This window comes from Pholcus phalangioides, unplaced genomic scaffold (assembly GCF_987345545.1).
Source record: "Pholcus phalangioides strain wild (caught in Gottingen) unplaced genomic scaffold, Ppha-v1.0 ptg000007l_1, whole genome shotgun sequence".
Classification (NCBI taxonomy): domain Eukaryota; kingdom Metazoa; phylum Arthropoda; class Arachnida; order Araneae; family Pholcidae; genus Pholcus; species Pholcus phalangioides.
In genome coordinates, this window is record NW_028301600.1 from 49,796,982 (window position 1) to 49,823,428 (window position 26,447).

At 35.8% G+C, this 26,447-nt stretch overlaps 2 protein-coding genes across 5 annotated transcripts in view; one reads left to right on the forward strand and one right to left on the reverse strand.

Moving 5' to 3' along the window:
- Pka-C1 (Protein kinase, cAMP-dependent, catalytic subunit 1) overlaps window positions 1-26,447 on the forward strand; it is a 131,978-nt gene that overhangs the window by 100,399 nt on the left and 5,132 nt on the right. For 2 of the 4 annotated variants that reach the window (XM_089233434.1, XM_089233433.1), the window contains exon 10: window positions 11,375-11,538. The exons of the other annotated variants lie outside the window; for them this stretch is intronic. In XM_089233434.1, the coding sequence (XP_089089560.1) occupies window positions 11,375-11,506 (132 nt within the window). In that variant the 3' untranslated portion in view covers window positions 11,507-11,538. The remainder of the gene's footprint in view (window positions 1-11,374; window positions 11,539-26,447) is intronic. 4 annotated transcript variants of the gene reach the window in all.
- The window catches only part of LOC149085433 (trafficking protein particle complex subunit 13), a 103,097-nt gene continuing 95,823 nt past the window's right edge, over window positions 19,174-26,447 (reverse strand). The window contains exon 12 of the mRNA XM_089233432.1: window positions 19,174-19,713. Coding sequence (XP_089089558.1) covers window position 19,713 — 1 coding nt within the window. The 3' untranslated portion in view covers window positions 19,174-19,712. The remainder of the gene's footprint in view (window positions 19,714-26,447) is intronic.

The following is a 26,447-nucleotide window of genomic DNA, read 5'->3' on the forward strand; positions in this document are numbered from 1 at the left end:
ATCTCTTTTAAATTTTTCATACTACTACTAAACCAGACATGCACCTCATCCATTTTCCTCTGCGGAACTTGTTACGAATTGGTACATGTTTGAATGTGTGTGTGTGTGTACAGTCAACCTTCCGTGGAGTTTGTTTCTGTGTAATGCTTGTTATGTGTAGTGCTGCCATCTGCAATCAATTTTTTAAACTATGAGATTTTTCTTAACTCAGAGAGAGTGAAGTGTAATGAATGAGTAATTGTAGCATTGTAGGCCTGTTGCTCTCTGCGGAGAGACTTTTTAACGGGTAGATTGGCTCGCATTCACACCTCAAAGTTGGGAATCGCAAAAAACCAACTTCAGCTGACCACCACAGCAGCATATTTTTCACAGTAAATTTACCACAGAGGAGCCTGTGAAAAAGTTAGTTTGGGGCCCGCCAAGTATCCCAGCCCAGAAGCCGTGCTGCAGCATGTGGGGGTAGTGGATAATTTCATGGCACATACACATAACTTAGTCCAGATGGGTCAAATGGTGTTCTAGATATGTTCAGGTGTTAAATAAAAACTTGACCCAAAATCGTAACCGATTTCTGTAACAGAAAAATGTAATAGATTTCTGTCACATAAAATCGTCACTAATTTCCATTGCATAGAAACGGGCCCTTTTCGAGCTTGTGATTTTATATTATAGAATATAGATATACATGCGTGTGTATTATATCTTTCAAGATTGTATCAATAGAGGGTGTTGGAGTGTCTCTAGTGCAGGTGTTGACATCCACTAAGACTGACTTGTATGAACATTCTTTAGCACACATTGCTTATTATATCAGCAGACATAAACACATATATCAAGTATAACATACACTAACTATCATGTTGTTGGTCAAATATTAGCAATACAATTCTTATATTGAAAGTCCTTCCAGGGAGAAACTAAGAGGAAAAAAATTGCATGCCTATAAATGTAGGGGGCATAGGCGGAGATAGACTTGTAAGTCTGGGGGGGGGGCACAATGATGATGTCAATTTCATATATACATTAGATCAGTCACCTCCCCCCCCCCCCCGTATCTCCATATATTATAAGGTATGTAAAAGTTGAAAATATTGATGATGATGATGGTCATATGTCTTTTGAAGAGTATTTTGTAACTTTTTTGAATGTTAAATCGCAAACAGGTGAAAATTTTTCTTGTTCTATTTGAAAAATTTGACGAGTTGAGTCTTGATCTTGAAGAATGTAGGGGCCAAGTTTATGATAATGGATCCAACATGAAAGGAGTAAATTGTCACTTTCAACCCCATATTCAGTGCCAATCATTATAATCATAATATAATTTAAACCTTATTCTATGTGATGCTTCTAAATGTATAGCAAAAGCTGTGTTATTTTTTGGAATACTAGGAAGAATTTATACTTTTTTCTCTGCCTCATCCAACCGCTGGAGTATTTTGGCCAATTCGGTTCCCAACTTAACAGTTAAAAAACCATCTGATACCTGCTGGGAGAGTAGAATAAAGAGCATATGGGCAGTAAGGTACCAAATTAAATAAATACAAGATGCACTAATTAAGGTGTCAGAAAATGTAATTGACCCTAAAACAAATAGTGAGGCTCAATCACTAATAACTCATGAAATTGAAACGTATGAATTCTTGTTGGAAACAGCTATCTACATCACCAAGTACCAACTGTAGCCATTTCGCTATATTGCAATTCACTGCCATTAATGAGATGGGTTGGAAGCGAAGGTACTGTCTATTGTTAGTCGCCTCAATTAGTTCAATTGTTAGTTTTGCCTTAATCATTTGTTAGGAAAAATATCTTATCTATGTCCTCCCTTGGGTTCAAACCTGGGACCATGACAGTAACCTTCACGGTGGTAGACGAGGTAAACGAGCATCTTACCACCACACCACCTGGGCATGGAAACAGCTATCCGGCACGATTTACTTTTTGCTGTGAACAGTGTTAGCAATAATCTTCAGTCTCAAAAAATGCATCTTGGATTGGCCTTACAATTGCTAATATTGATAAAATTTTTGCAGCTTTTTCTGAATGAAGGTTTTGTGTCATCAGTGACATGTGCTAAGCAAGTGTGTGAAAATTTGAGAATAGAGGCAAAATTCCAAGAAGTCAGACATAGAAAAGAAGCAAAAATTGTTTGACTATGAATCATAAGGTGAATCTGCTCGTACTTCAAAATCTCCCTAAGAATGTTTTAAACTCAAGTATTTTTATCCCATTGTTGATACCACGCTACAATCCATCAATAATCATTTTCAACAAATTAAAGAATACAATAATATTTTCGGATTTTTGCTCAATTTCGGAAATTTGAAAAGCATGGAGCAAAACTAGCTTAGCAATAAATGCAAACATCTCAAGAAAACAACCAATGGGGATGATCGTGATATAAATGGTGAGAAATTTTTCCCTGAAATTAAAGTGCTTCACAAGTTATTAACAGATGATATTCAAACTGCTGTATGCATTTTAAAGTTCATGAACAAGATACAAAATCCTTTTCTGAACACTTTCATAGCATATAGGATACTGCTTACTGTTCTAGTAACAGTGATAAATGCGGAAAGAAGCTTTTCACACTTAAAATTAATAAAACTATATTTAAGATTTGCAATGAGTCAAGAAAGACTGTCGTCTTTAGCGACATTATCAATCAAAACAGACATAGTAGATAAAATAAATTTTGATGATGTAATAGGACTTTTGGTGTGAAAGAAAGAAAAATGTAATTTTTATAAGGTGAGCCAATTCAGACAATTTTTACTGATTTTTACTTGTATATCAACATTTTTACATAAATTTTTTAATGCTAGTAAGATTTTTCTTTGTGGGGGTGGGGGAGAGAGGGCACTGACAACAACTAATTTTTCTCTTTAGGCTCTATTGACGAAAAATTTTGGTGGTGCTCGCAGGGCCCCAAGATTATTTTTGCACCGGGTCCCGCATCTGGTAAGGGCGGCCCTGCTTGTTAGTTATATATTTTTTTGGATTTATTACGTGTCAAATTCCATGTGTTAAATTCTCTCCCCATTCTCGGAGGTTGGCAACGCGTTGATAGCCCCATATGCACACATTAGACTTAAGAGCTGGACATTGCCCTTGGCGATCCGCATTTGAAGATGAAGTGTCAATTACAGTCAGAAAAACTCCTAGTGGTGGTGGTGTTCAAAATGTATTGGTTTTTTTTCTTCAACAACTGAAAGACAAGAGACAAGGATTCCGCCATCAGTGAAGCCCGGTATCCCAGTGCAGAATGTTTAGCACTGTTCTGCGACGAGCCCTTAACTGACTGGAAATGTTCTGTAGTAAAAATCCCCATACATGTAATAGTGCTTTTTTGCACTTTTTCTTAAAATTCTTCCAAATTGTTCTGCAGTAGCACTAATTGTTCTGCGACGTACATCGCAGATTTTGGCACATTCTGCTTTGAGGGCCCAGTATAATATTATTGTGGCTACATAACCATGAAAATAAGTTTTATTTTATTTAATATATTTTTTTGCACAGATGATATGATATATATACACATTGGATAGTCATTTTAAAAAGGCAAAATACATAACTTTCTTTTCGCAATTTTGTTATTTTAAAATATTTTTTCACTTCCGGCAGTTTGGCTGTTTTTTTAGTCATCCGTGTTTCATTTTCCTTGATTAGCCCGAATAATTAAGATTCTACTGTAATTGTTGGTTAAATGTCATTTTTATCAGTTATTTTTATGTGTATGAAAAATTGTGGAACAAATCATCTGAGTTTCCTAAGGGGGAAGTTTGATTCGATACATGACAGATTCAAATTACAAGCGCGTTCATAAAATGAATTATGCTCATTAATCAAAGTTCCACTGTATTCAATTTTCTAATTTTTTAGAAATCAAAAGAATAACTAGTCTTGGCAAAGTCAACAGAGAAGGGATTTGATTTTTTTACAAACTAGCAAGTAAATTAAGGAATGTAATGTAATGAAGTAGTAGTGAGTGGAAAAATTTACTTTCGGAAAACTAGGGTTTTTATCAACCTTGTACAAAAACTGGTATTGTGTTGTATTTTTTTTTATAAATCAAACAGATTCTTCAAATAGAATGACTAGGTATATATTGAGGTTTCGAAATATGGTGGTTTCAACCCTTTACAATTTTTTTTAATTTCACTGATCCACATTATAACTACCACAGTGGAAATCACTAAACCCTCTGTAAAATGCTACCTTTTTCTAGAATAATATTTTTTTCCAACTTCGTGCAGCTGGTAAGTGCACTCCACTTCCAATGCCGATAATAATAGTAGAAAACAAGAGAAATGCTCAATCTTTTTCTATTATTTATATCATACACGTATTCCTATACTACCCTGAAGGAAAAGAAAAAGCACTGTCTTTTTCTGTTATCAAACTTCAAAGAAAAGCTGACTCCGCTCAATGGCAGATTATATGACAGGTTGGGAATGGAAAACATGTTATCAGGAAAAAGAAAACTTACAATGACATCTAAGTTCGGCATTACTGAAATAACAGGGTTTTAAAGAAGCGAGATATTTCAGAACTGCCAAAATGCAAGGCATCAAAATTCATTTATAAAATGAATATCTCTGTTATTTATTGAAATAGGAGTTGGTATCCTATACCTATGTGTAGTGTAGTACTGGAAATTAATAGCATTATCCCAACATTGACAAAAATTAACACAGTGCCCTTTATCTTTGATATACAGATATATAAACAGATGTTTTGTACCAACATAAATACAGTTGGACTCTGCTGACACAAAAAGTGAAAAAGTCTAGTGTTTTCTCATTTTTATCGAAACTCATTAAATCAATGAAAGAATAAAATGTGCAAATTACTAAGCAACACATGCAAGTCTGAAACACGTCATAATCAATACATCTACTGAGTTACCACCAGGCATTTACTTTACCAGAACGAGTAGTCCTGGTGAGTAAAAACACACTTCATTACACAAAAATAGTTTAGCTCTGAAGTTAATTTGGGCTCAACAAACTTTCACGTTACATAAACACAGATGTTTGGTGTTTGTATTTCTTTCCTGTTGGTTCATGTGTTAATCTATTCATTAATTCTAAATTTCAAATTTAAGAAATGAGATGAAAAAATTTGTGTTCTTAATGGTTAACAAGATTAGTTTTGCTCAGTAAGCAATCAGTTAATTTAAGTATTTAAAAAAATCTGATTTAAATAAAAAAAAAACTTATATCAAATTAATCTTTTTTTTATTTATTTAAAAAAAAGTCATGATTTTTTCATACTTTGATTTCAACCATTATTTTATCTTTCAAACTGTGTCATATTAAAAATTAGTTAATATAATACTTTTAAATTTTTCCCTTGCACTTTTGTTATTCCTTTTTGGTTAAAAAATAAAATTTCACTCGATCAACATAATAGGTTTGCTAAAAGTTCCTGCCAGAGATACAGGATTGTTTTTTTCAGAGAAATGTTCTTTTGTCCCAGAAATTATGATTGAGATGCCTTTTTGTCCCGTATTTAAATATTAGGAAAAGGGAGAATCTGCAAATAAAATCATTAGTTACACAGCTTGTGTGTTCAAATTTATTCCTTTCACTCTGTATGTATATAACTCTTTTTGAACTATGAATTGGAGAAACAAAATTTTTCTTGCAAAATATAAATATTGGTAGCAGAACAATGAATTATGTTCTTGATCGATAGATTGAACACAGATTAAAATTCAGTTGCTCTAAAATTGTATAAAATTTATTACTGCAGTGCTTATTTCTTTGAAATTACCAAGTAAAGAAAGCGTTCTTATAACAAAGATTATTCTTAGCTGTGGGTTGTTTTTTTTGTTGTATGTCTTGCATCATTCAATGGTGGAAAGCTGACATTATTGACCTTATTTAATTCTGGAAAAACAAGCATCAAGTTTTTTTAATGTTAGTAGCTATTTGTTATATTAACACATAGAAAAGGAGACAAATGAATTACAACATAATTAATATTTACTGATATGTCATTTTTGTATCTGCTTTTTTTTTTCTAAATGCTTCACAAACTTATCAAGTTTACCTCATAGTACAAACTATTTTTTTTGTATCTGAACTATAAATATATAATATATTTATAAAATATGTGATACATAGTGGATCTACAAATATATTTTTTCAATCCAAATTAATGGAAGCTTCTCAAGACGTTCCAATGTGCCATGTCATTTTTTGGCCAGACCTTTTTAAAACGCTCACATTTGCTGTACCTCTTTTTTGGCAGGAACGTTTCAAGATTCTCATGAAGCTTGTTTCTTCCCCCCAAAACCTTTTGTGCCCTGAGTGACAGGATGGAACTCCCCTTCTTATTCAGGTGTCTCCTTGGGACTGCTTCACAAGAGCAGAAAATTATTCTTGAGGAAAGAGTGTGTATTACGTGTTATTATGTCCTTTAAACAAGTCTTTTTTTTTTTGAAGCCGAGCACAACTCAGGTCTATCGCCATGGGCAATTTACTACCTAGTGAGTTGTGCCGGAAGTGTAAGTATGTGTACCTAACAGTCTGAGTGCGTATCTAGTGTTGTGTATGATTTTTTTTAGTGTTGCCATCTATATCTCAGAAGTGAAGTGAGTGAAGTGTATTGACTGAATATTTGTACTGTTTGTAGGACTGTTGCTCTCTGTGGCGAGACTTTTTAACGGGGAGATCGGCTCGCATTTGCGCCTTGAAGTTGGGAACCACAGAAAACCAACTTCAGCTGACCACCACTGTGGTGACGGTGGGGCTCGAACTCGGGTCCTTGCGATGCGAGTCCGTCACTATGACCACTCGACCACCACAGCGGCTTTAAACAAGACTGTTGTTCTTATATATTCTAGTACTGCAGTAATTTATTAATATAGACATTTCCAAGCCATAAATGAATATAGTGGCTTTGGTAGAATGCAGCATACTTTGGCATCGTTCACAAGATGTCCAGATTTTGTAATTGACAAAGACAATTGTAAGTTGTTTATTCATTCTAAAAATGTACTTGTGTGTTTGGAGTTTTTTCTAGACTCGTAGGAACTACTGGTTATTTCCAAGAAACACAAATTGCATACAAGTAATGCCCTTGAAAGGGAAAAAATTATTTCAAGTAGTTGCAGTCTTCCATATGCCAGGCTTCATCATTTTTTTGTAGTTTTTATCACTCAAAAAGACATGATCGACATAATCACTTTTTACTGTCGTGATTCTAAGACAATAATATTTGTTAAATGTAACTAAATTATGAACGACGAAATCTAAATTTGACCAATAATGCAATTGTAATATTTCTAAATTTTGTAGTACATTGTATAATGTTCTTCATTTTTTTTTTTCCGACACTGGAGTCAAGACTATTTATGCATTTTACATTTGCGGCTCCACCTTTATACAGTATATGTATAAATATATTCACACAAAGAACAATATAGAAAATTCTGTAAATGAGAAATGTACAAAGAAAAAAAAGAGAAAAAAATAGAATGCATACAGCAGGGCTGGAGCTAGAGGGAGGCGGGGCAACTGCCCCAGGCAACAAAATTTAGGGAGGAGGCAAGTTTAGGTGGGAACAAAGAACACTGTTATAAAATTATGAAATTTTAAAGTTGTGGGGGGGGGGGACAAAAATCATAGTTACGGCCCTGCATACAGAAAAAAGTGTAATGGTGCCTTGAGTTTTGGCTTTACCGTATAGTTCCATTGATTTCCCCCTCCCCTTCGCATAGCAGTTTTTATAGGAGATCAGTACGGTATCAGCTGATTATTTGTTTTTCTTTTCCCATTACTCTGCCGATGTATTTGAAAGAACAGGAAAAAATCACAGCATTTGAATTTGCAAAATCCACATAATTATAAAGAATATACAAAGGCCACCTCGTTGATGGTTGCCACAATATAAATCGATAAATAATGCATGGCCAGAATTACACTGTAAAAGTTTGATAAGAGATCTTTTGCAACACTGAAAAAAAACAAATGCATCGGTTACATTCGCTCATGTAACTGATGTGCGTATTGGTTGAATTTGTAAAGTTTTAGAAAATTTTTTATCGTGTAATCTCAACCTAATTTATGTGGCAGCAAATGCAATAATTTTTGTCAAGCAAAAACCAAAGCTGCGAATTCCGAATGAAAGGCAATCGTAATGTAAGTGCAACCAACCAGCCTTTTGTGGATGTAAATAAATACTCAGTGTAAGGATGAATTTGTCATCTTGAAGTCAACACGAGTTGTGTTTCTCTAGTGGGATCTCGTATCTAAAATGCAATCTGGGATTCAAAAAATCGAATTTTAACAAGTTTTTGTAAAAAGTATCAAGTGCAATAGTATCAAGGAATAATTTATGCTTGACATTTCTAAGAAAAAATAAGTATGTCACAATAGAGATTAATTATAATAAATAACTTTCACTTATTACTAAACATTGTTTCAGGCTTGAAGTACCATCAGCAAATTGCGAAACAATTTTTTTTCCTTTCTGCCCAGATAACTTTATTTTCGCATGTACCTGAAACCTTCCAGTGAGAATTCATATCTACATACCATTGTGTTATTTTGATTACTTATTCTCACTTACTATTTTTGTTTAAATTGCTCATATGTTTATGAGATTTTAGTCCAGGGAAATTTTTGGGATTGGATCACTTTGATTCTATATTTTTCTAGATATCAAAGGAAACCCCCAGGAAACATTAACTCTTAGTTAGCAAAGCGCTGGATCTCTCTTGAAAATTTTTTAAAAATATCTCTTTAAATCATTATCATTTCAGCAAAGTTCAGGTGAGCTTGTGCTAAGGCAAAGGTGTACGCAGAATTTTTGTCAAGGAGGGGGTGTATTCATCAACTTTTTCTTTTAAGGAGAGAGTTAATTTCTCTACTGCAAAAAAAAAAAAAATCGGCTCTGAGAAGGGGACAGTCAACCCTTCTTCTTTCATATGCCAGTGTCCTGTGTACATTGGCATATGCAAAGGGGGGTTTGGGTTCTAACCCCCCTGAACCAAGATTATAGTGTCATTTTGCAGGAAAAAATGTAATTCCCCTCTGAAGGAAAAAAAATCTAAACACCCCTCAAGAAAATTCTGCCTGTGGACAATATTCCACATCAAAGCACTGTACATTGAAACGTTCCGTATAAACTCAGATTTTGACAAACGACAAACTTCCTTGATACAGAAAAGTGTATTTACAGGGGGCTTAGGCCCAGGGTGGTAAATTTGAGGAAGAAGTGGTCAAGAAAATCAGCAGAATAGGAGAAGGGTGACAAAATTTCTGTAATAGCCCACCTAGGTAAAACCGTATAAAATTAATGCACATTTGCTGAGGGACTTGGTCAGTGAGTGACAAAACGAGTGACCTACAGAGTTTTCAAGCATGTGAGTGACCATAAGAGTTACCTCATAGAAAGAGACCAGGTCAGTGAGTAACAAAAAGAAAGACCTAAAGAATTTATGAGCTGTTGAATGAGCAAAGGGGGAGTGACCTAGAGTGTGAAGGAACAGTTTGGTGAATGGCCAAAAGAGTGATCAATAAAGTGTGCAGGCATGTGAGTAACAAAAATAAAAACCTAAAGCAGCAGTTCTCAACCTTTTTTACTCTGTCCTTTTAGTATATTTCTATGGCGGAGCCCGCAGGATTATTTTTTTAACTTTATCAAATTTTCAGATTTATTTTCATTTCCTCAAGTCGCCTCAGAGCCCCTGTTGAGAACAGCAGACCTAGAGAGTGTGTACCTTGAGCATGGGAGTGACCAAGAAAGTAAGGGAACTGGTCAATAAGTTGCCAAAAGAGGGATCTAGATTGTGAGGAACAATGTCAGTGAGTGACCAAAAGAATGATTTAGAGCAGTTGTTTTCATCCTTCAGAATCTTGCCTGGTTGATTTTTTTTCTTTTTTTTTTTTTTGAGTGCAAGGCCCGGAAATAAACATGACTAATGGAAATTTATGGGCAAAAATAAAATAAATTATTTAGCGACCAAATAAGTGACCAAGAAAGTCTGCAAGCTTGTGAGTGACCATAAGAGTGATTTAAAGGCAGAGACATATTTACTAGGAGTGGGGTGTGGCTAAGCGGACTGTAAATTTGAAGAATGTATGGCCAAGAAAATTAGACAAGAATGGGAAAGGGGTGGCAAAATTTAAGCAACACACAGGCGCTGAAATGCCAGATTGAGCTGAAGAAAAAAGGTGAATCATAGTTTGGTTTTGCCATGCTACTTGGGAAAGACGCAAGGCTATATAATATAAAACTCACTAAATGGCTCTATGACAGACACAGATCCAGGACGATGTGAAGAAAAGGGCGAATTTACATTTTTGTCTCTTGGAAGGGGCAGTTGTTTTCATAGTCTCCCCCTATTCACGCCTGAATGAAGGCAGGCACCTTCACATGTAAATAAATCTGACACAGATATCTTCAGCTTTGAATGGAGCCAAGTCAGGTGTTTTCAGTTGCAAATGAACCAAAATAGACATCTTTAGCTGCGAATAGAGTGGAGACAGGTATCTCCAGCTGTGAATAGATATTGGTCCAGTGTATTTTAACACCTTTTAAAGTGTGGTAATGCATGTTTCCCCAAATAACAGTTGCAACCATGGGTTCAATTGCAAAAGTTGTTTGGACTTGACGAGTATTATCAGTCTCTCATCTTAAATTATTCTTCTGATTTTGATAGTGGAATCCTGAAACACCCTCTATATACTGTTTTGGTGTATAAATTTACACCCACAAAGGTAAAGTCAGTGGAAAACATGTATTAACAGTGTGTTCAAAGGAACAGTGTTAACAACTTTTGCGTGTATTTTATAAGGATAAAACTTTTTATGCTGAATGCAATGTGCCTGTGTGACGTACAGGCTCTCATTTTCGAAACTTGTATTCCCAATTATCACATATCATTTCTTCTAACCAGCTTTTTGACTTGTAGATGATACTATTGAGCCCTTGAGAAAAATTGCTCTCCATATCTCTTTTTCTAACTTCTGGTTCTTTGCACGTTTTATAATTTTCGTGCAATTAAAAAAAATATTTATTGAAAGGTTCTTTTATTATCTTTCTAATTTATTGGTCCGAGAAGTAGGTATTGGTCTTAAGTCTATGCCAGTTTTACAAAAGTGGTGATGGAATTCATTTTATTTTTGCTTTTTTGCTTTGCATTCCACTATTAAAATAGATGCAAAAAATAATTGCTTGTACTTGTTTATTGCATGTGCTTGTATTTTTTTATTGCATGAACCTTAGTGATAAATTTAATTGATAAACTATTTCCTTTCATAATAATTGCATGGCTTGCTCGATTAGTTATTATGCTCATATATTTCATCTTTTGTTATTACTTTATGCATGAAATTTTATCCCTGCATGATTTTCTTAGATGAGGGCTCCTCTCATACCTAAACTAACATCAAAAGGAGATGCTCGTCATTTTGATACATATGAAGAGGGGACAAACACCTTCAGACGAACACTCACTGATCATTTTTCTTATGAATTTCAAGACTTCTAGCATTGATTGCATTCCTTGTGGATTAAAAGAAGGTTAATATAGTTAATTTATGTATGTATACATTCTTAATTGCTTGCTGTATGTGGTTTATTCTGATTTCTGGTATGCAGCAAGGTGTTTCTTGAAATTATTCTGTCAAAACTTTGACATTCTGTTATTTTTGTGTCTGGTTTTTAATTTTTACTGCGTGGTGAAATGAAGTTAAGTTTTTCCTGTTGAAGATATTCTGAAATGTTTGAACAATTTTTTTTAACTTTATGAACAGTTCTTGTTTTCAGACTGATAGTTGACATAAGTATTTTTTTTTTTTGTTCAGACCGACCACTTCACATTAGAATTTGGGCTACATACTTTGTTTCTTTCATAATTGGTAAAAAAGTTGGGTTTTTTCAAATGCATAAAATTTGGTAATAAAAACTTTATGAGTAAAGAAGTCAATGTATCAATTTCCTAAAGTGTTAATTTTTTAACCCGCATAGTAAAAATCTAAAATTCCTTTTTTTTTTTTAAAAAAACGCTTTATTCGGATTTTAAGCATTGATAAATCAACTCTACACAATATCTAGGATTGTTATTGTTAAAATAAAAAATTTTTATTATCACAAAAAATGAGTAACTTTGCCTGGTTTTAATTTATACAAAAATTGCCACGTTTTTAAGACAAATAAATTCAACTGGTTGAATGGTCGACGCGTTTCGGCTCTTCAATGGAGAGCCGTCATCAGGACCTCGTGGTCAGAACTCACACGAATGAAGAGTGATGTTTACGTCTGGTCGTCCGAAGAGTTCGCCTTTGTATTTGCTGCGTCCGAGTGGTCTTTGGATGCGAATTGGGGAGCCATCTGTTGTAAAGTGTTGAAAGTTTTTTCACGACTGAGGTTAATAAAGCCTGTCCAAGCTGACGAAATAGGTGGTGTGTTTCTTCCATCATTAACGAGGAAATTCTGGCATGTTCTGATGAAGTATCCCTCGAGAAAATTCAATTCCGAATTGTGTGTTGCTTTTTTAAAAACAAATGCTTTGTCAAAATCAAAATGATGTGAATGTTGCCAGCAGTGTTGGGCAATAGCCGTCAACATGCCGTCATCAACATGCTTTCGGTGTTCGAGAATACCGAAAGCATGTTGAGAAGGGACGGACGGATAATTCGGCTATTGCCCAACACTGCTGGCAACATTCACATCATTTTGATTTTGACAAAGCATTTGTTTTTAAAAAAGCAACACACAATTCGGAATTGAATTTTCTCGAGGGATACTTCATCAGAACATGCCAGAATTTCCTCGTTAATGATGGAAGAAACACACCACCTATTTCGTCAGCTTGGACAGGCTTTATTAACCTCAGTCGTGAAAAAACTTTCAACACTTTACAACAGATGGCTCCCCAATTCGCATCCAAAGACCACTCGGACGCAGCAAATACAAAGGCGAACTCTTCGGACGACCAGACGTAAACATCACTCTTCATTCGTGTGAGTTCTGACCACGAGGTCCTGATGACGGCTCTCCATTGAAGAGCCGAAACGCATCGACCATTCAACCAGTTGAATTTATTTGTCTTAAAAACGTGGCAATTTTTGTATAAAAAAATTTTTTAAGTAGGTGATATATCACATCAATGCCAATGGAGGGTTAAATAAGTTTTTTTTGTTTATTGTTCTTATGAAAACCTGCATAGTAGAAATCTGTAAAATTCCATATTTTTTTATAAAAAGGCTTTTAGATTTTAAGCAGGTGCAAATTAACCGGTTTGCCGTAAAGTGTATGGGCTACCCAAACTTGCCCCTAACTGGTTTGTCTGTACAGCATACAGGCATCAATATTTTCTCCTTTCATTTTTTGGTTTGCCTGTATTTTTAATTCCTGTAAAGAGGTTATTTAGTATTAATATTTTTCAACAGGTGACATAACTTGTCCATGTCACTGAAATGCTTTTCATTTGGGGTTTTCCTCAACATATATATACATGTGCAGGTGCAAGGCCGTTCAATGAAAAACACTTTTTTTCTATGGAAACAGGAATTTTTGTTATAGTGTATCCATCGCTTGTAAATTGTTATATAAACTGTTGTAATATTTTTGGATATTATGGATGAAGAGAACAAAGAAGATAAGTTCTTGTTAGGTCATTCTAATACAGATTCAGAACTTTCTTCCAATGATCTGGATTATTCATCTGATGACTCTTGTAGTGAGCTCAGCTATGATGAAGAATTGAAATCTGCCACAGATCTTGCAATAAGGTAAATGTGAAAAATCCACCACCTCTGTGTCCTCATTTCAAATTTGCAAGTATTCCTTCTGTGCACATGCAACTTGATGACGATTCTAACGTTCTTCCATTTTACAAAACATTCATAGATTCTGCTCTCATAAATACAATTGTGGAAGAGATAAATAAATATGCCAAACAGTGCATTGAATCAGGTGTCAAAAGAAAATTCTCAAAGAGTAAATTTTGAGAAGAAACAACTCTAGAAGATCTGCATGTGTTTTTCACTCTAAATATACTCCAAGGAATTGTAATACTATTTATTCAAGGTGTCTACCATCACAAAATGAGAGAGAGAGAGAGAAAGGTCACGGAAGTCCCAAAAAAGTCACAAAATTTGAGTAAAGGTGTTACATTTTTTTGATTCACCAGATTTTTCCCTTTAAAATCTAGGCTTTGGGCAAGCTGTGCCATTCAATATTTTTTCTTCTCATTCTCAGGTTTCTTTTCTACTTTTTTTTGTCCTGGAGAGATGGGTGAATAGCAACAGAAAAGAAGAATATCATTGTGTAGTCACCCTACATCGGGGCAAACATTATATGAGTACGGCAAAAAAGCTATTTAACCTGGATGAACAAAAAGAACTTTTTTTTCTCTTTGCTTGTCAGGATTTTTCAACATCTGTAATATTCCCCTAAGCAGTGTTCTCAGGATCGCGTGATAATTCCGGGTTGACTGGCAGGACAGTTGGGAGTCCTCTTGGGAACAATATTGGTTTTCCATAGAAAGGACATGACCTTCCCCCTAAATTGCTTTGGTGGGTCTGTAAGCCAGTTTTCACACATTGGGGAGAAGGCTCTGTAATGAATTTACAGCATGGAAAAAACAAACAATGGAGGTGATTGTCCAGGTCTAAGGGCTGCAGCCCCATCCTTGTGAGGGCCAGGTGAAAAGACATGCATCAATCTTTACTGACTAGCTGTAGTGAATGACGAAATTGTACAATATGCGCATATGGCAGAATGAAAGAATTCAAGAGAGAAGACAAACATCAGACGCATTTGCCATTAATTGTGTTGCAATGCAACATTTAGGCCAAATTTAATGGAATAATGCAGTGTTTCTAAAAGTGTGTGGCGTGGCTCCTAGGAGAGTCATGGCAAGCTGAAAATTGTTGGGGGCAGAGCGTGCCAACAGAGTTGAAGGAAAAAACAACGATCGGAAATTCATTTTGAACTCTAACTTTTATTCCATAAAAGTTGCAAGCAATAAAAACATCATAATTTACGATCATCAAAAAAAATAAAACGGCCGACAAATAACAACTGGAAATCTCAGGGGGAAAAAAAACACAATCCTGACACATGAAAAAAAGGAATAGACATGCACAGAGAAAAAACCGGTCGATATAAAGGCGCATTCCCATGAGAGTCAGAGCATGCCGCTGCTGATTTACATATTGCGTAGGACTTTTTCACGTGATGAGATCTCACTGGTGTGTCGACTTCCTGTCAACTAATGTCTAATCTTGTGTGCCTGTCATCGATGTGCAGATTGGTGAATCGCGATCTTGCCAACATTATCGTCTGATTTCTCAGAGATGTCGTCAGGATTCTCTTAGCCTGAGTGGATTGTTGCTGACGTAATTTGGTGAGGTCTTATGTTATATATCGAGAATTTGGTAACTGTGTTTAATTAATTTATTTAATGAACGTAACATAATATGTGGAGTTGTGAAATAATAAATGATTTAATCTGGAATGATTGCCTATCTTTTCTTCGAGTTTGCCAATGACTTACATTATGGATGTACGAATCACTGGACGTAGCCTATAGGAGATGCTACAAAGGGGGAAAAAATCAACCGTGCTGCGGGATTTCAAAGGTTCAGAACCCCATCCCGAAGTGGGGCCCCCTAAGCTAAGATCTTCGGTTGTGAAAAATCTGACCAGATTTTTTCTTTAATTTTTTTATTTTATCTGCAGCGATATATTTTGTCTTCACATGGTAATGCAATTAGTAAAGAAATGGGCTCTCATTCGTGCACATTATTTAGACAGCGTTTTCTTTTGATGCATATCCCTGTCTGGCTATGCATGTCAATTCCAATAGCAAACTGCTGATTTCGACAGTCGGTGGTGATCGTTGAACCAATCGAACAAACTGCTCAGTCACTTACATCTCGTTAAGTTGTTAGTTGTTTCATTACATTATAGAAGAATTAGAAGTATGAAATCAAATTAAAGTGCTGCATTTAAAAAATATTTGCAGTTTATAAGTATAAGCAAAACTACTAGACGTGCAAACTCAAATACATAATGAAAAATAATTAGTTTTAAAAATGCTAGGCATTTAGGAAAAGTTCAACAGCAAAAGATTTAGAATAAAATTTTAGCGTCATTGGTATATGAATTATTTCTCTTCAGTGAAAATTGTGAAAGGGGAAAGAGGATACAGTTTGATATACGTATAAAAAATATATACGTTTTTGGGAAGGGTGGTGGAGAGAGAGAGAGATCAATCAATTAATTTGATCAAGTAATTTGTGATCAATCAATCAACCCTGTCCCCCTGTATTTTCTACATGTAACAAAGGTGCCAGTTTCACTGTTACTTCAGCTATACATCATCAAAATTTGTTATCAAAAGACTTAATGTAAAGGGGTTGAAATAACTAAGAGGAAAAAGGACGAACACATCAGGGCTAATGGGTTGTATTTTCTATTTGATTTTCTAATTAGAAACCATATGAAGTCCTATAATTAATCAAACGTTATCTGTTACAGGACCAAAACTATAAGATACTCACAGATCCAGCCAAAATTTCGGTTCATTTTCTGGACCTTCACAAAATTCCAGATCTGAAAAATAAACACTTCACAAAATACAAATGAACGAAACCTTAAATTTGGTATTTAATTTCTTATGTGATAAATTATCTATATTATTTTGCTTCCCATGAATTTACTAATTTTTCACAAAATGAATGACCCTTTTCACAAAAATAAAATTTTTTAGAAAAACAGGACCCTATAAAGAAATTCTGGACACGCCTGACTCATCTACACTACTAATGGATGTTCAGAGGTGTTGTAACTTCAATACCAGATTCATCCTTGTCAGAGTCTTTCTTGACATGGCAGTGCAGCAGAAACAGTGATTAAATACTGTAACCACAGTATATATATATTGTTCTGTGCAGTTAGTTCCCTACCGAGAGGTCAGCACGCCAACCTCTCAGCAAAATATATGGAAAAAATACATTAAATGTTGCTATGTTCAGGATCTGCAATAAATTGCAGGTCCAGATCTAATTAGTGCAAAAAATGACTGAGACAGTGGTCAAAGAAGGAATGGTAGCATGCTTGCCCAGTTTGCAAGAGGAGTTGAGTCCCGGGTGAGATCAGATGGCTTTTCTTTCTGAGTTCACCTTGGCATAATATTCAGAAAATGGACATTTTCTTGAATTTCTAGAAAAATACTGGGCAAATCGTTTAGAAATTTTGGTCATACATACCTTATATTGGTACTTGCCATTTCCAGTGAAAATTTAGTCACGAGTACATTTAGGGAACAGACAAAAAATCAAGGTTTTTGATCAACCTTGTATCAGAAAAGCTGCAAATGACTTGCAACTTTGAAAAATATTGTACTACCCTCATGCAGTACTTCTGTGCATTTTCGTGAGAATAGCACGTGTATTCACGGAAATATAAATGAAAGAAACTGCTGAAGCTATAAATATGAAATTTGGTCAGTAGTTTTATTTCATGATGTAACGACTCATTAAGAAGAGGTTTTTAGAAATTCCTCTCTTAAGGAGACCATAAGGGTGTTCAAAGGTTACATAGAGAAATCACACAAAACACAAACCGCTGAAGCTATAAATATGTGATTTGGTCAGTATTATTTTATGACGTAAAGACTCACTAAAGCTCCGTTCACATGAGTAATAGAAAAAGCAGGTTTGAAACCCGCTTCAAGAATTTTCACCAATGACAGCTCCCCATTTCTTTCCTTACGTAGGAAAAAAGCTGTCTCGTGGGTGCTACAACTCCCAATGCAACCGCAATATTTGCACATGTGAATGGGGCTCAAGAAGGGGTTTTTCGAAATTTCACCCCTAAGGGGGTTATAAGAGAGTGCAAATGTAACAGAAATCACATCGAGCCAAAAACGCTGAAGCTATAATTATGAAATTCGGTCAGTAGTTTTATTTCTTGATGTAAAGAAGGTATTTTTTGAAATTTGACACCTAATGGGTTCCAAAGGTAACAAAGAGAAATCATGCTGAGCCCAAACCACTGAAGCTACAAGTATGAAATTTGATCAGTAGTTTCATTTCATGATGAAAATACTCATTAAAGAAGGTTTTTTTAATTTAAATTTCACCCCTAAAGGGGGTCACATATGTTTATCTGTACATATAAAGATATATACATACATATATATATACATATCCTGATTTTTTTTTTTTTGGTGTGTGTGTGTGACTGATTCATCATCACTGAGCCAAATTCACTTAAGTTATGTTTATGAAATTTGGTCTGTATTTTTATTCTATGACGTAAAGACTCACTGAGAAGAGATTTTTGGAAATTCGTCCCTTAAAGGGGTCATAAAAGGGTTCAAAGTTTACATAGAGAAATCACACTGTGCCATAACAGTTGAAGCTGTAAATGAATTTGGTCAATAATTTTATTTTATAATGTAGAGACTCACTAAAAAGGGATTTTTCAAAATTCAGCCTGTGTAAGGGGTGGGAGTCATAAGGCAGTTCAAAGGTTATATAGGACAATCATGACCAAGCCGAAACCACTGAAGCTATAAATATGAAATTTGCTCAGCATTATATTTTATTAAGATATTATTAGTCAGTATATTATTTTTTATTATTACCCACTAATACGGGATTTCTAAACATTCAGCCCTCAGTGGGGGTCATGAGGCCTTCAAATGTTATATGGGGCAATCATCGCCGAGTAATTTTCAGATTTCCAAATTTTTTTCAAATTCCCACGCAAGCGAAGCCGTGGGTAACAGCTAGTACAGTATAGAAATTTAAAATGTGACAAATTATTATTCAATGAGATATAAGTATTTATAGTAAGTAATTATTAATTGCACATGCGCAAGGAATATAAATTTACTTTTTCTTAATTTGATTTCCAGATGTATAGTGCAACTTACATCTGTAAATCAAATATGTAAATTCCTTCCAGTGAAAATTGAAAAAGATGTGATATTGTAAGCTGTAATTACAAAACTTGCAGAAAATAACTGAATAATAAGAAATTTTTTCATAATTTGGTTTTGTGATTATTTGCTGTTATTTCTTTTTTGTCAGTTTGTTTATTTTGACATCATACACGTGTGTAATGTTAAACCAGGGTTGGTAAAAAAACATTTATTTTTTTTTTTAAAAACCAAAAAAAAAACGTTTTAAATTCAGAAGAATGGTAAAAAGTGCTTTATTCAAAGTATGCTCCATTGCTTGTTATACATTATTCCAATCTTATTTGGGCAATTTGTGAATACCACGGCAGTAAAAATCTTCCCCTTTTGCTGTGAACCGTTCATCGAGCCATTTTTTCACATCTTCGTACGAACTAAAGCGCTGCTCAGCAAGTGTGTAACCCATCGATGCAAACAAGTGCTAATCAGAAGGAGCCAAGTCTGGCGAGTAAATCTGGGGTAGAACTTCCCAGCTGAGTGCTTCCAACGTGCCGCGTACCGCTTTTGCCACATGTGATGGAGTGTTGACTAATGCCCAATTGTTCACCTAGTTGTTTTTCTGTTTGCGTACCATCTTCGTCCAACAATGCTTGCAATTCCACATCTTTGTATTTTATTGGTGGTTTTCCATGTTCCTTGTCTGCAACGTCGAAGTCATCACTTTTGAAACGCTGAAACCATTGTTCACACGTATCTTGCGATGGAGCACGTTCACCATAAGCTTCTCGAAGTAATCAGTATGATTCAGCAGCAGTTTTCTGCAAATGAAAACAAAAAATTAATGCTGTCCGCGAATGCTCTTTGTTCGGCATAAATTTCAACATATTGAAGAGAACAACACAATACTATGCACACACTTTTGGAATTTACCACTCGTGCACGTCCGACACTTGCTGATGAGACAACAAAATGATGCAGTGTCAAATCTTTATAGCACAAACTGCATTGGTGCACTATCTGGTGTCTGAAATCCGCATTTCATACTTGTACACCTGACACTTCATATTAAAAAATATATATAAACTGAAGAGCCAAAAAAATTGGTACGGGCATGCGTATGCAAATAAAGAGATATGGAACCAATCAGAGTACGGCGCTGCGGTCGGCAACGCCTATATAACACAACAACAAGTGTCTGGCATAGTTAGATCGGTTACTGCTGCTACAATGGCAGGTTATCGAGATTTAAGCGAGTTTTAACGTGGTGTTATAGTCGGCGCATGAGAGATGGGACATAGCATCTCCGAGGTAGCGATGGAATTTGGATTTTCACGTATGACCATTTCACGAGTGTACCGTGAATATCGGGAATCCGGTAAAAAAATTAAATCTATGACACCGCTGCGGCCGGAAAAAGATCATCCACTCGTGTACCCTTGATGACTGCCCTACACAAAGCTTTACGCCTCGCCTGGGCCCGACAACACAGACATTTGACTGTTGAGGACTGGAAACACGTTGCCTGGTCTGACGAGTCTCGGTTCCAATTGCTTCGAGCTGATGGACGTGTACGGGTATGGAGACAACCTCATGAATCCATGGACCCTACATGTCAACAGGGGACTGTTCAAGCTGGTGGAGGCTCTGTGATGGTATGAGGCGTGTGCAGTTGGTGTGATATGGGACCCCTGATACGACTCTGACAGGTGACAGGTCTGTAAGCATCCTCTCTGATCACCTGCACCCATTCATGTCCATTCTGCATTCTGACGGACTTGGATAATTTCAGCAGGACAATGCGACACCCCACACGTCCAGAATTGCTACAAAGTGGCTCCAGGAACACTCTTCTGACTTTAGACACTTCCGCTGGCCACCAAAATCCCCAGACATGAACATTATTGAACATATCTGGGATGCCTTGCAACGTGCTGTTCAGAAGAGATCTCCACCCCCTCTTACTCCTACGGATTTATGGACAGCCCTGCAGGATTCATGGTGTCAATTACCTCCAGCACTACTTCAGACATTAGTCAAGTCCATGCCACGTCGTGTTGCGGCACTTCTGCGTGCTCGCAGGGGCCCTACACGATATTGTTATCTCTGAGATGGTACCTACAAGGGGAAGCGTTTAAAAGTATGTATAGGATGGAAAGAAATGGTACATGGTGCAATCGACCTTATATGGGATACAAACCTTCTTTCAAGAATCATCTTGACAGCTGTCTACTGGGAAAAGTGGAGATCCCCCTCTCTACTAATGCCAAAAGACTTCTGTTCTAAAACAAAAAATTTTACTAAATGCTTCACTATCCACATACTCAGGAGAAATGAAGTTGCTCACATAATTGATAGCATCTCAACAGGAGTTATTGAGTGTTACACCGATGACTCTAGGATTACTGATACTGGGGCTGGAGCAATTTTCCACATCTTTGGAGTGGATCACGACTACCATAAGATACATTTGTATCTAGGCAAAACGTCTACATTCTTTCAAGCTGAAGTATTAGCAATAGCCATACTGGCTGAAAGTCTGATTACCAAAGGGTATCATGGCAAACAAATTGTTATCTTCTCTGACAGCCAAGCAGCACTATTGGCTCTTGACAACTTCCTCAAGTTTCAACTGTGTGTAAAATACTGCACTGACATGCTGAATAACTTGGCAGCATTGAGCAACAACATCAACTTTTACTGGGTTCCTGGTCACGTAAATTTCCAGGGAAATGAACTCGCAGACCAGATAGCCAAAGAGGCAGCGAACATGAAGCTATCTGGACCTGAACCTTTCTATCCTGTTTCGATGTCAACCATCAAAGGAGATGTCAAACAATGGATAGAAGACAAACACATGCGGCAATGGAACTCAAGGCAGGACTGCAGACAGGCCAAGCTGGCCTTGGGAGCCCATCTGAATATTGCCAAAAAACTTATCACATTGAACAGGAAACAAATTCGACAGGTTATACAGTTCATCACTGGTCATGCTAACCTAGCAAAACACCTACACAACTGTGCCGTGGCTATACAGATTCACCTATTTGTCCTGCGTGTGGAGAAGAAGACGAAACTCCACTCCACTATGTGGGACGATGTCCCGCCTTCTCTATCCCGAGAAGGAACTACTTCGGTGATCATCAGGTGACACTAAGTGAAGTTGTTAATGCTTCCCAGCATTTACAACGTGGTAAATTTTCTCAATTACACTAAACACCTAAATTCATGGTGAGTTTCAATTCTGCTTTAACTTGAACTTTCATGCATTACTATTTAATAACTTCATGTTGAGTTCTCAGCCATATCTCTGAGACCTTCTCTGCTTCTTTTCTAAAAGGGCACCGCAGACAGGAGCAGCCTCAAATTTTCTGACATGGCTTTACCGGTTGCGGTTTTCCATAATCTCCCATATACAGAGATTCAATATAATGTGGTAACAGATACCATAACTTTCGTCCCCGGAGCAGCCACCAAACTCTGGGTATTTCCACAGAATAATGTTTTTCTTCATCCTCACATGACCCACAACTCACGTTGCACCACTTGGTGTTAGAGCAATGGGCAAAATTTGCCTAGGCTTTTCCCCTACGGGACACCAAATGATGATGATGATACCTCCAGCACTACTTCAGACATTAGTCTAGTCCATGCCACGTGGTGTTGCGGCACTTCTGCGTGCTCGCGGGGGCCCTACACGATATTAGGCAGGTGTACCAGTTTTTTTGGCTCTTCAGTATATATTCAGGCCACTTTTATGAGACTTCCTGAAAAAAAAAAACCACTTACACCATCTTATGCTATTTAAAGATATACCATCAAAATATACCCCAAGAATATAAAATGTGATAAAAATGAAAAAATTTGGCTAATAATGAACCAATATGATATTCTTCAAGGAAAAAATTATATTTAGGCCTCTTTTATTTGACTTTTTGAAAAAAAACCACTTGGTTTAAACTAAACAACCCTGGCTAAAACACTTCTCTTACATATCATATATATCAGACATCTGTCTTCGTTCATTCACACAATGCTGTGTGCTTATTCTTGAAATAATCAAATAAGAGAAAGTAATCATATGCCAATGTGTAAAATCCATTATTCAGTAACTTTACACAAATTTTGAAATTACAGCTCACAATATATCTATATCTTTCTAAATTTTCATGACATTTAGCTGAAATTTTAAGTTGCACTATATAAAACTGCCAATCAAATTATGTATTTTTCTTGCACATGTGCAATTCATGTTCATTTACTAAAAATACTCGCTTCTCACTGAACAATGATTTGTCATATTTTAAGTTTCTATACTGAACATCTCATGTAGTGTGTCATGTTTTCTGTAGATTTCTTGGAAATTGCTTAAAAACTCGGCATGTTATAAGCAAAAAGCATGCATTAAAAATTGGAATTTTCATAGAAAACATTTATATCTTCGGAAATGTGTGTGTTGTTCTCACGAAAATACACACGAGTATTGCACAAAGTTAGTTCAATATTTTTTCAAAGTTGCAAGCCATTTTCAGTTTTTTGTGATACAGGGTTGACCAAAAACTTTTTTTCTTATTAAATTTTTTGTCGGTCCTCTAAATGTACTTGTGACTAAATTTCAGGGTTGCCAACTGCTATGGATTGTCTGTAGTTTCCATGGACGACTGCAATAAACTACAGAGCTACAGGAGATACTGTCAATAATACGGAAATCAGTTTAAAAAAATTTGGGTTTGAGTTTCTTGTATTTTACTTTTTTTTTTTTAAATCACATCAATCTTTACCATAACAATGAATTCATGCATGCATGTGAGAAAGTTCGAGAGGAGACAAACTCGGAACCGATCTGTTTTGTCTGTGCGTGGAAAACAATCTGTAAAGCCATGTATAAACCCGCCACTCTACTCATTTCCCAAACAAGCAAAAACTTGTTTTCTGTCAAAACCGTCTGGTACTGTATGCTGAAATCAGGTTTTTGAGTTGTTCAGTGCAGTGAGTCTGGACCTTTCTTCATTTACATAGTGCATGGTCAAGCTCGCGGAACTTGTTTTGGAAATAATGTTTCATCGTAGCTCTGATATGAAGAAAATGAGGATGTGAGGGATCTAGGGTTGCTAGACATCTGTATACATGGCAGGGTTTAAGCTAGATAAAAAATTCCTTTAGCAAAAAATCCAAAATGGGGGGAAAAGCTTTAGCAAAATGCTACAATGCTAATGATTTAAGGTTGGATGTCTTCTTGTTTCATACCTTCTGTATGCATTTTTGCAAAAGTGGCTACTACTTCTTTTGCAAAAATTTTGCAAAAAATGCGACTAGCTTAAATTCTGATACATGGCCCTCAAGGGTGTATGCAGTTTGGAATCACATTGAATATTCATGAATTATTAAGGGACTCAACGACCTCAGACAGTTACTTGAGGAGGGGGGGGGCACATGTGGTCTGAGCCCTCTAGGTTCCAGTGCCTATGAAGTACTGTATTTAATGAACTCAAAAGTTTAAAAAAAATTTGTACCTTGGCAAAGCTAAACATTCACCACTATTGACAAGCTTCAAGCCAATGTTAGCGTGTCTGAAATTTTCAGTGGAAATTGTGAGTACAAACATTGGGTTCAAGTGACCGAAATTTCAGAATGATTTGTCCAGTATTTTACTAGAAATTCGAGAAAATGTCTAAACTCCACTGACTCATTCGTGTGATACTAGAATCAGTCAGCTCTTATTGAAACTAGGAGAGAGAGATATATGTATTTCTGTTTAAATAAATGTAAATGATACATATTTTCAGCCTTAGAAGATGGTACCAGTCTCAAAATATTAATAATTGTCATGTGTATATTATTATTATCTTTGATTCTACAAAATAATAATAATAAATAAGATATTAAATAATGATTAGAAAATGTGACCTTTCATATGGCTTTTCTCTCATCAGGAAACTGTCCCTGTGATGAATATTAATTCATATATTTGCTCTCCTGGTCTTAATATACTGCATTATGTTTCATATTATAAAGCGTGGGGTTTCAATGCATTCCTGCAGGCAGTGGCATCAGAGCTGGGGGGGGGGTGCTGTGGGTTCTTGAGCACCCATGGTAATTTGTGACATGGGTCTGAGCACCTACAAAACTGATTCAGAAATCAAAATTTTGTGCATAATGTTCAAATGTTCAAGACGAGCACAAGCCAATTCAAAACACTTGTGTTGCTTTTGCCTGCAGGCCATTTGTGACCTGCTAGCCATTTCTGAAAATTAGCTTAATGAATAGCTGTATAAAATAATATTAAAGCTCAGTGACCTGTCATTTTCATTTGAATTTTTCAATACGGCGTGCATCATATGAAAATTTTAAGACCTCCACAACAAAGAATTTTTTCAATGCTAGGGGGGGTAAACATCCGAAGGAGAGTTTGGGTGTGAAACATAAAAATGGATTACAAAAATTTAAGCCATCATTAGGAGACTTTTGCTTTATAGTTAATTAAAATTATGCGTTGGGGGGGCCCAGAGATATAAGTTTGGAAACCTCTGGTGTAGAGATATTGACCAAGAAAAATTTATAGAAATAATATTTTTGTGTGTGTTTTCTGGACTGGAATTGGAATTTCTCACCTTAAGGGAAAGAAAGACAAGTGCTTTTATAGATGAAAAAATATATTTTTTTTTAATTTACCCTTTGAAATCCATATTGTTTTATTCATATACATAGGCAGTCTACCTTTATTCCAGAATTTTGTGTAAATCTATTTTTTAATTATTATTCTACATGAACTGAACTGAAAATATTGCTTTTTTGCTATTTATTTATAATTGAATAAAAAAATAAAAGTAGAGAAATTCAAAATTTTCACTGTTTGTAAAAATTATGTACAGAACATAATCCAGGATATTCAATATCCCATTTGGAGCATATCAGGCCCTCTACCTAATATATATATCAGTTCATTGATAGTGGGCGAAAATTTGTGGTATTTTCAGGACTTGAGGCGCGGCTTATATATCGAAGGGCATGAAAAGATGTAAAAACTTCATTCATTAACTGTAACAGTTGCTATCATTGATAAAAGTGCTTTGTTTTGTGGTTTAGCAATGATAGCATAAATAGACTGGTGCGAAAAGTTTGTTAGTGTAATTATGGTGATTTTTTTTTTTTTGATAAATTTTTTGTAAAAAAAAAAAATTGTCAGCAATCCCAAATATTGTTGTTTTAATTCATTGGGGTTTTTTTCCCAACATCAGTTTTATTGCTCCAGTTTATACATCCCTGCTCTAAAACTTAAATTTTGCTGCTCCAAATCGTATAGTTTGCTGCTCCAAAATAGACTTCATCTCTTTCCATTCCTGTATAAGTCACTCATGAGAAAGCTAATGGGATAGCTTAGTTAGAAAGGACATTGAATGTGCATACTGTACATTAAGTAGTGGTCTACAATACAAACCTCTTGCAGTTACTGCGTGGCTGACTGCAAGATGTTGGTGGTTTGATTCCCTTTGTCATCTGGGGGCTATTGCAAAGAGCTATTAGCTGATCTAAGAGGCTGCTGCCCATGCATGGT